Genomic DNA, 11,292 nt, shown 5'->3' on the forward strand with positions numbered 1-11,292 from the left:
CGTTTTCAGCGCCCGCCCACCCACCTATTCACGCTCCACTTTTAGCGCCTCCCAACCTTTGGCGTTCCTTCTGCGGTACATATCTCTATCCCTTTGTCACATGCATTATTCCTCCAACTTGCTAATAATATACTGTTCCACTTTACATCTGCCTTTTCCTTCCATTCCCTTTTCAACAATTTCCACTTCTTTCCACAGTTCTTTTCCATATCAAATTTACTGCTTGTTCTCATCAGGTAATATCCCATCACAGACTGCTTGGCACTCCCAATATTGGGATCCTGTTTGTGACGCCAGATGTTAAAGTTGAATCTGAATAAAACTTGGGAGACCAGCTTCTTATCATCACCACAGTTTATTGCACATTCTCCTGCAGGAGTTTGAGACCCAGTTGTCAAAGGGAAGGCACGTAAGCACTGCCACCAATTGACAAGTGGAATGACTTAGTCAGGTTACAGCCATGTAATAAGCCCCATACATTACTATTGGAAGATAATATTTGAACTGGTACAGCCACCATACCTGTTGGTGCAAAACTTAATTAGATTAGGGAGTTTGCTAAATCAAGGTTTTAGTTACAGATGGATGTACTGTCCAGTCCTTATCAGTTGTTCCCTTTGCAAGGCCCTGACTTAATTACAGACAGATGTTCATCCTTATTGTTATCGGCATGTCCTCCTGCCTTTACTCAAATGACAGTACAATGTATAATGTTATCAGCTAATGAGGTTACAATCTATAACATTGTCAGCTCTCAGTGTGTCTCTCTGCAAGTCGCAAAGAACTGGTCATGAGCCTGTCTTAGCTAACCATTGAAGACAGAGTTTACTTCAGTTCAAAAATTCCTATTCAGTCCCAATTATTCTTTTCGCCAGAGGTTACATAGGTTCAAAATGATTTTTTAATGTATCCTCAATTCCTCAGGAGGGTTCAGGGAAAATATTTATGTCCAATAAAGAAACTAGTGTTACCTGTGTGGTGATGCAAAAATTGCTGGAGAATTCATAAGTGAGGAGAAGTGGAATGATACTTGGAAATATTTGTAATGCGGTTGAAGATGGCGGCCTCTCCGGTGATGATTATCTGTCAAGTAGGGGACCGTGCACAATCCTGATTTGATCGAGACAGATGTGAGAGCATAGCTGAACATCTGGAAAACTTCTGAAATGTCTGCTTTGCTGCCGCTGCTACTGTGTGGTAACCGGAACCTCTGGAGCTGAAGGCCTCGAAATCCTTGGCTTTGCATGTTTCAGTGGCCGGGGAGAGGTCGAAGGCGCTTGGCAGAGGAAGGCGCTTGGGGGGCTGTATCAGAGAGGCTGCTCGGAAGCTCGGAGTTTTCGGACGGATGGACTCAGGATCGGTCGTGGTCGGCTGCTTCCAAGGTATCGGCAAGTTGACGGTGCCTGGAGGTTTATGGCAGGGAGTTTCTCCCTTTTGCCGCCGCTATCAGGGACTCTGGGTCGATCGACTCAGGGACTTAGAGACTATTTTTTTTTTACTGTGCCTATGGACTGTTCTTCATCATTTATGGTATTGCTTTGCACTGCTGTAACTGTATGGTATAATTATGTGGTTCTGTCAGTGTTAGTCTTTTGTCTGTCTTGTTTTCTGTGATATCACGCAGGAGAAACATTGTATCATTTCTTAATGCATATATGCATTTCTAAATGACAATAAAAGAGAACTGAGTGTTCTCATAATCTAAATCTAAAAAAAAATCTAACTTTTTAAAGGGTAATTTAGCAAGCAAATGGACAATGTGCTCTGGTGAGAAAATCCTTCATTACCCGTTACAGGCCTACTACATAGTTTGTGTGGGAGTGTAGATGAACTCGATCGACCCAGAGGAGATCAAAGTTCTTATCGATAGTGACTTGCTAGCTGTTAAAATGAATACCACTCTATATAAAATTCACTGTGCACATGTAACTGGGTAAAAAAAAATGGACAGTACAAGATTTATATGCAAACTGGTCATTAAAAATTAGAGGGAGACCTCCAGTGTCCCTGATGCCCTCACCTACAAGATGTGCATCCAGCTGCAGCTTGTAACCCTGCATTTTCAGGAGTTGGAACTTCAAATGGATGAATTCCGGATCAACCGGGAGTTGTGGGGGGGGGGGTGATAGATATGACATGAAGAGAGCTGAGTTACACCCAAGGTGCAGGACACAGGAAACTGGGTGAGAGTCAGGGAGGGGAATGATGTTAAGTAGCCATCACAGAGTACTCTTGTTGCTATCCTGCACAACAACAGGTGGACCACTTTAGAAAATGTTGGAGGAGGAATTACCTGGCAGAGAAAAGTCAAAGAGGTGATAGGGGATTCATTAGTTAGGGGAACAGATCAAGAAGGGACTAATATCCTAGTGGTAAGGCTTGCTAGTGCTAGTGTGGGGGGAGAGGGTGATGTGGTTAAAATAGGTTGAAGGGGAAATGGGAGCCAGAATGACAGAACAGATAGTGGAGAGGGTAAATTGAATTCAATTGACTTTATTACATACATCCTTCATATACATGAGGAGTAGAAATCTTTATGTCTCCACCTAAATGTTCAATGTGTAATTTATAGTAATTTATAATAGATACTTTGTACATGGGACAGTCAATATAACCTAAAAATGCAATTGTATCAGCATGAATTAATCAGTCTGATGGCCTGGTGGAAGATGATGCCCCAGAGCCTGTTGGTCCTTTTGCTGTGGTACCGTTTCCTGGCTGGTAGCAGCAGGAACAGTTTGTGTTTGTGGTGAATTGGGTCCCAATATCCTTTGGGAACATTTTACACACCTGTCTCTGTAAATGTCCTGAATAGTGGGAAGTTCACATCTACAGATGCACTGGGCTGTCCGCACCACTCTCTGCAGGGTCCTGCGATTAGAAATGTAGAAACATAGAAAATAGGTGCAGGAGTAGGCCATTCGGCCCTTCGAGCCTGCACCGCCATTTATTATGATCATGGCTGATCATCCAACTCAGAACACTGCCCCAGCCTTCCCTTCATACCCCCTGACCCCCGTAGCCACAAGGGCCATATCTAACTCCCTCTTAAATATAGCCAATGAACTGGCCTCAACTGTTTCCTGTGGCAGAGAATTCCACAGATTCACCACTCTCTGTGTGAAGAAGTTTTTCCTAATCTCAGTCCTAAAAGGCTTCCCCTCTATCCTCAAACTGTGACCCCTCGTTCTGGACTTCCCCAACATCGGGAACAATCTTCCTGCATCTAGCCTGTCCAATCCCTTTAGGATCTTATACGTTTCAATCAGATCCCCCCTCAATCTTCTAAATTCCAACGAGTACAAGCCCAGTTCATCCATTCTTTCTTCATATGAAAGTCCTGCCATCCCAGGAATCAATCTGGTGAACCTTCTCTGTACTCCCTCTATGGCAAGGATGTCTTTCCTCAGATTAGGGGACCAAAACTGCACACAATACTCCAGGTGCGGTCTCACCAAGGCCTTGTACAACTGCAGTAGTACCTCCCTGCTCCTGTACTCAAATCCTCTCGCTATAAATGCCAGCTTACCATTTGCCTTTTTCACCGCCTGCTGTACCTGCATGCCCACTTTCAATGACTGGTGTATAATGACACCCAGGTCACGTTGCACCTCCCCTTTTCCTAATCGGCCACCATTCAGATAATAATCTGTTTTCCTATTTTTGCCACCGAAGTGGATAACTTCACATTTATCCATATTAAATTGCATCTGCCATGAATTTGCCCACTCACCCAACCTATCCAAGTCACCCTGCATCCTCTTAGCATCCTCCTCACAGCTAACACTGCCACCCAGCTTCGTGTCATCCGCAAACTTGGAGATGCTGCATTTAATTCCCTCATCCAAGTCATTAATATATATTGTTAAGGGATTCAGGGAAGTACAGATCCCATACCAGGCAGTGATGCAGCCAGTCAGGATGCTCTCAATTGAGTCCCTGTAGAAAGTCCGTAGAATTTCGGGACCCATCCCAGACTTCTCCAACCGTCTGAGGTGAAAGAGGTGCTGCTATTCTTTTCTCACAGCATCGCCGGTATGTACAGACAACATGAGATCCTTGGTAAGGTGATGGGACTATGCACTGCCAGCAGCTGTGGTTGAGGCAGATACAATAGGGTCTTTTAACAGTTTCTTAGATAGGTACATGGAGCTTAGAAAAATAGAGGGCTATGCGCTAGGGAAAGTCTAGGCAGTTTCTAGAGTAAGTTTCATGGTTGGCATAACATTTTAGGCTGAATGGCCTGAAATACACTGTAGATTTCTATGTTCTATTTTGAAACAGTAATCTGGATGATAGCGTGGTTAACTGGATCAGCAAATTTGTGGCTGACACCAAGATTGGTGATGTAGTGGACAGTGAGGAAGACTATCATGGCTTGCAGTGCGATCTGGACCAGCTGGGAAAATGGTTTGAGAAATGGAATTTAATAGAGACAGGTGTGAGGTATTGGCACTTTGGTAGGACCTAGAATTGCACAGTGACTGGTAGGGCCCTGAAAAATGTTGTAGAAGTAAGGGATCTGGGAATACAGGTCTACAATTCAATGACAGTGGTGTCACAGTTAAATAGGGATGGAAAGAAAGATTTTGGCACATTGGCCTTCATAAACCAAAGTACTGAGTACAGGAGATGGATGTTATGTTGATGTTGTACAAGACATTGGTGAGGCCTTATTTGGAGTGTTTTGTGCAGTTTTGGTCACCAACCTACAGGAAGATGTAAAAGAGGTTAAAAGAGTTCCCAGAAAATTCACAAGGATGTTGCCAGGTCTGGAGGACTTGGGTTATAGGGAAAGATTGAACAGGTCAGGACTTTACTCCTTGGAACGTAGAAGATTGAGGGGAGATTTGATTGTGATAGTGGGGCATAGATAGGGTAAATGCAAGCTGGCTTTTTCCACTGAGATGGTGTGGGACTATAACCAGAGGCCATGGGTTAAGGGTGAAAGGTGAAATGTTAAGGGGAACATGAGGGAAACCTTCTTCACACAGATGGTCATCCGGGTGTCAAATGAGCAGATAGGAACAAATGGAGTACAGGAAATTCAAGTGAACACTTATGAAAGAAATAAAAGAAGGCATGAGGTTGCCCCAGCAGAGAAGGTGAAGGAGAATCCTCAGGGATTCTGCAGATATGTTAAGAGCAAAAAGATTGTAAGGGACAAAATTAATCCTCTGGAAGATCAGAATGGTAATCCACATGAGGAGACAAAATAGATGGGGGAGATTTTAAATATTATTTTTGCATCTGTATTTACTCAGGAGATGGTCACAGAGTCTCTAGAGGTGAGGCAAAACAGGATCAACTTCATGGCCCCTGTACAGATTACAGAGGTGGAGGTGTTTGCTGTCTTAAGGCAAATTAACGTGGATAAATCCCCAGGGTTTGACAAGTTGTTCCCTGGTACCCTGCAGAAGACAAGTGCAGAAACTGTCGGGGCCCAAGCAGAGATATTTAAATCATTCTCAGTGACAGGTGATGGACTGGAGGATTGAAAGATGGCCAATGTTGTTCCACTGTTCAAGAAAGGCTCTAAAAATAAACGAGGAAATCTTACATTGCTGAGCTTGACATCAGTAGTGGGAAAGTTACTGGAACGTATGTGCAGAAACTGGATGTATAAGTATTTGGATAGATGTGGACTGATTAAGGATAGGCAGCATGGCTTTGTTCATGGTAGGTCATGTCTAGCCAATCTTATAGAGTCTCTTGAGGAAGTTATCAGGAAAGTGGATGAAGGCAAGGCAGTGGATGTTGTCGACATGGACTTTAGCAAAGCACTTGACAAAGTCTCATATGGGAGGTTGGTCTAGAAGGTTCAGTCACCCAGCATTCAAGATGAGATAGTAAATTGGATGAGACACTGTCTTTGGGAGAAGCCAGAGTGTCGTAGCAGATGGTTGCCTCTCTGACCGGAAGCCTGTGACTAGTGGTGTGCCACACAGATCAGTGCTGGATCTGTTGTTGTTTGTTATCTATATCAGTAATCTGGATGATGGTGTGGTTAACTAGATCAGCAAATTTATGGATGACACCAAGATTGGTGGTGTCGTGGACAGCGAGGAAGAGTATAATGGCTTGCAGTGCGATCTGGACCAGCTGAACGATGGGTTGAGAAATTGAAAATGGAATTTAATGCAGACAAGTGCGAGGTGTTGTACTTTGGTAGGATCTACCAGGGTAGGTAATACACAATGACTGGTAGGGCACTGAGGAGTGTTGTAGAAGAAAGGGATCTGGGAATACAGGTCCATAATTCACTGCAGGTGGTGTCACAGTTCGATTAGGATGGAAAGAAAGATTTTGGCACGTTGGCCTTCATAAACCAAAGTACTGAGTACAGGAGATCGATGTTATGTTGACGTTGTCGGGACTTTATTCCTTGGAACGTAGAAAACTGAGGGGAGATTTGATGGAGGTATACCACATTATGAGGGTTATAGATAGGATAAATGCAAGCTGGGTTTTTCCACTGAGATTGGGTGGGACTACAACCAGAGGCCATGGGTTAAGGGTGAAAGGTGAAACGTTAAGGGGAACATGAGGGGAAACTTCTTCACACAGATGGTCATCCAGGTGTGGAATGAGCAGCCAGCACAACTGGTGCATGTGAGCTCCATTTCAACATTTAAGAGGTTTGTATAGGTACCTGGATGGTAGAGGTGTGGGAGTAGACAGTTTAAATAGCTCAGCACCAACTAGATGTCCTGAAGGGTCTGTTTCCATGAAGTACTTTTCTATGACTGCAACAAGAACCTTAAATAATACTAATATTCACTCTAATTCCTTTTAACAACTGTGCAGACCAACCATACATTTCAGCAGGAGATATTTACATGGTGTTAAAACTGTGGCACTTTAAATTAAGAGTACATAAAAGAAAATCCCAGCTGTAAGTTAAAGGCTATTTGTGTGAGAGTGTTTCAGCTACTGTGGGGCCAGGCACCCATGCAGCTCAGTGGGAACAGGGAATAATACCAATGGAGAGAGTCAAACCGAGCCAGGTCACAGATAGGAGATGGCAGAAATACCCCATTCTTATAGAGAGAGGAAGAGCATCAGAGAGTTTGATGGTCATTCCAGATACCAGCACTGTGCCCAGTTAGAAGATGATTTCTGTCTCCAATTTGGGTTGAACTTCACTGTAACAGTGTGATGTCAGATCACACCTTGACAACTCAAGTGATCTCATCCGAAATGTTGTCCTTCCCCACTGATGGATTTTGTAAATCTTTTTTTCAGGTCAAAATTGCCAAGGAATTTATCTACAGGAATCTCGAGAACAACACACCAGTTTTGCTGTCCCTGTCCAGATATTGAAAAAGTGGAGCAAAGGATTCACTCGATCATCCTTCCTGCTCAGACCGTGGGGAGGGATTCACTCGGTCAATTCAACTGAAGGTACATTAGCAAGTTCACACTGGGACAAGGCCATTCGCCTGTTCTCAGTCTTCCCACCTGTGGACACACCAGTCAGTTTACACCGGGCAGAAGCTGGTCATCTGCTGAATTGGTGGGGAAGAATTCACTCGGTCATCTGACCTAATGGTTCACCAGCGAGTTCACACCGGGGAGCGGCCGTTCACCTGCTCAGACTGTGGGAAGGGATTCACTTGCTCATCTAAGCTGAAGGTACATCAGCGAATTCACACTGGAGAGAGGCCATTCACCTGCTCGAACTGTGGGAAGGGATTCACTTTGTCATCTCACCTGCTGAGACACCAGGCAGTTCACACTGGGGAGAGGCCATTCACCTGCTCAATCTGTGGGAAGACATTCACTCAGTCATCCACCCTCCAGAGACATCAGCGAGTTCATACTGGGGAGAAGCCATTCACCTGCTCAGACTGTGGAAAGGGATTCAGTCGGTCATCCTCCCTATTGGCACACCAGTCAGTTCACACTGGGAAGAGGCCGTTCACTTGCTCAGAATGTGGGAAAGGATTCACTCAGTCATCCGAACTACTGGAACACCAGTCAATTCACAGTGGGGAGTGGCCGTTCACCTGCTCAAACTGTGGGAAGGGATTCACTCGGTCATCTACCCTCATGGTACACCAGCGAGTTCACACCGGGGAGCGGCCATTCACCTGCTCAGTCTGTGGGAAGGGATTCCATCGATCATCCAATCTTCATAGACACCAGCGATTTCACACTGGCAAGAGGCCGTTCACTTGTACAGACTGTGGGAAGGGATTCACTCGGTCATCCGACCTACAGAGTCACCAACGAGTTCACACTGGGGAGAAGCCGTTCACCTGCTCAGACTGTGGGAAGAAATTCATTTTGTCATCTCACCTACTGAGACACCAGTCAGTTCACACTGCAGAGAGGGATTTCACCTGCTCAGACTGTGGGAAGGGATTCACTCAGTCATCTGAACTACTGGCACACCAGTCAGTTCACAGTGGCGAGTGGCCATTGACCTGCTCAGACCGTGGGAAGAGATTCACTGGGTCATCCACCCTAATAGCACACCAGCGAGTTCACACCGGGGAGAGGCCGTTCACCTGCTTAGTCTGTGGGAAGGGATTCACTTGCTCATCTAAGCTGAAGGTACATCAGCGAGTTCACACTGGAGAGAGGCCATTCACCTGCTCGATCTGTGGGAAGGGATTCACTTTGTCATCTCACCTACTGAGACACCAGTCAGTTCACACTGGGGAGAGGCCGTTCACCTGCTCAGCTTGTGCGAAGACTTTCTCTCAGTCATCCACCCTACAGAGACACCAGCGAGTTCACACTGGGGAGAAGCCATTCACCTGCTCAGACTGTGGAAAGGGATTCAGTCGGTCATCCTCCCTATTGGCACACCAGTCAGTTCACACTGGCAAGAGGCCGTTCACCTGCTCAGACTGTGGGAAGGGATTCACTCAGTCATCCGACCTACAGAGCCACCAACGAGTTCACACTGGGGAGATGCTGTTCACCTGCTCAGACTGTGGGAAGAGATTCAGTTTGTCACCTCAGCTACCGAGACACCAGTCAGTTCACTCTGGGGAGTATCTGTTCACCTGCTCTGACTGTGGGAAGGGATTCACTCAGGCATCTCACCTGCTGAGACACCAGTCAGTTCACACTGCAAAGAAGAATTTCACCTGCTCAGAATGTGGGAAGAGATTCTCTCACTCTTCCACCCTCCAGAGACATCAGCGAGTTCACACTGGGGAGAGGCCGTTCACCTGCTCAGAATGTGGGAAGGGATTCACTCAGTCATCCGAATTACTGGCACACCAGCAAGTTCACACTGGGGAGCGGCCGTTCACCTGTTCAGACTGTGGGAAGGGATTCACTTGCTCATCTAAGCTGAAGGTACATCAGCGAGTTCACACTGGGGAGAGGCCATTCACCTGCTCGAACTGTGGGAAGGGATTCACTTTGTCATCTCACCTACTGAGACACCAGTCAGTTCACACTGGGGAGAGGCCATTCACCTGCTCAGCCTGTGGGAAGACATTCACTCAATCATCCACCCTACAGAGACACCAGCGAGTTCACACTGGGGAGAAGCCATTCACCTGCTCAGACTGTGGAAAGGGATTCAGTCGGTCATCATCCCTATTGGCACACCAGTCAGTTCACACTGGGGAGAGGCCGTTCACCTGCTCAGACTGTGGGAAAGGATTCACTCAGTCATCCGAACTACTGGCACACCAGTCAGTTCACAGTGGGGAGTGGCCATTCACCTGCTCAAACTGTGGGAAGGGATTCACTCGGTCATCTACCCTCATGGTACACCAGCGAGTTCACACCGGGGAGCGGCCATTCACCTGCTCAGTCTGTGGGAAGGGATTCCATCGGTCATCCAACCTTCATAGACACCAGCGATTTCACACTGGGGAGAGGCCGTTCACTTGTACAGACTGTGGGAAGAGATTCACTGTCATCTCACCTACTGAGACACCAGTCAGTTCACACTGGGGAGAGGGATTTCACCTGCTCAGACTGTGGGAAGAAATTCATTTTGTCATCTCACCTACTGAGACACCAGTCAGTTCACACTGCAGAGAGGGATTTCACCTGCTCAGACTGTGGGAAGAGATTCACTGTCATCTCACCTACTGAGACACCAGTCAGTTCACACTGGGGAGAGGGATTTCACCTGCTCAGAATGTGGGAAGAGATTCCCTCACTCTTCCACCCTCCAGAGACAACAGTCAGTTCACACTGAGGAGGGGCCGTTCACCTGCTCAGACTGTGGGAAGGGATTCACTCTGTCATCCGAACTACCGGCACACCAGTCAGTTCACAGTGACGAGTGGCCATTGACCTGCTCAAACTGTGGGAAAGGATTTACTTTATTATCTCACCTATGGAGACACCAGTCAATTCTCACCGGGTCGAGGCCAATCACCTGCTCAGACATTGGGAAGAGGTTCTCTCAGCCATCTCCACCAAATGTGCATCATTGAGTTCACACTGGGGAGACGCCATTCACTTGCTGTGAATGTGGAAAGTGATTCACTCAGTAATCTAACCTTCTGAAACACTACCGGGTTCGCACTGGGGAGAAAGTTTCAATGAGCTGCACGCTGGATATTTATCCATCACCATTACTGAATGCAATTTCGAGAGTGACTGTCGGTGCTGAAATCTGCAATTATTGCTGCTGCTCACCACACCCAGTTCTGCATCTTGGTCACTGGGCATGGGAGGAGTTTCATCAGCTACATATTCACCTTTAGTGGGACTGGAGTTTAATATTCTGGGTCTGTGACAAATACATCAGTTCTATTTTGAAGTCTGTCTCCGGTACTTAGTGAATTTATAACACACCTAATGTACAGTAAAGAGGCAACTCAGGCCGGCTGGACCCTGCCAGTGATTCTGTTCCACGACAGTCTTTTAAATCCTCCCTTGTTGTTCATCTCTCTCTCCCTGTGGGATGGGTTCCAAACAGTCACCACTCTGTGGGTGAAGAGGTTTCCCTTGAATTTTCTGCAGACTGAAGAAGTCGAGCTGACTGCAGTTCTGTCTGAGATGTTCTTCGCCCTTCTAATCTCTGAGCTGAGGAAGAATGACATTGGTAGATAACCTCCTTAATCATGACTCATTTCCACATTATGGGGCATTTTCCCTGCTTCTAAAAGGTTGTTGGAAAACACCACTGTCCTCTAAAGACTGAAATCAGAATGGGAAACCACCAGTTGGATGTTCAATGAAACATGGTCAGAAACCAGAGGCAGGTCTGCACAGGGCAGAGTTTGGGGCTCTGGACGATGGTCGGGGTAAGAATGTATGATGATGAGAAGGGAATCAGCAGCGGGGTGTGGTAACGAATGACAGAGT

General features: G+C 46.3%; 1 protein-coding gene across 1 annotated transcript in view; it reads left to right on the forward strand.

The window, feature by feature from the left end:
* Window positions 1–10,763, forward strand: part of LOC140208037 (uncharacterized) — a 189,740-nt gene extending 178,977 nt beyond the window's left edge. Inside the window, exons 3-4 of the mRNA XM_072276566.1 lie at window positions 7,246–9,993; window positions 10,746–10,763. Of these exons, the coding sequence (XP_072132667.1) occupies window positions 7,549–9,993; window positions 10,746–10,763 (2,463 nt within the window). The 5' untranslated portion in view covers window positions 7,246–7,548. The remainder of the gene's footprint in view (window positions 1–7,245; window positions 9,994–10,745) is intronic.
* The last annotated feature ends 529 nt before the right edge of the window (window positions 10,764–11,292 follow it).

Source organism: Mobula birostris, chromosome 13 (assembly GCF_030028105.1).
Source record: "Mobula birostris isolate sMobBir1 chromosome 13, sMobBir1.hap1, whole genome shotgun sequence".
Taxonomy (NCBI): domain Eukaryota; kingdom Metazoa; phylum Chordata; class Chondrichthyes; order Myliobatiformes; family Myliobatidae; genus Mobula; species Mobula birostris.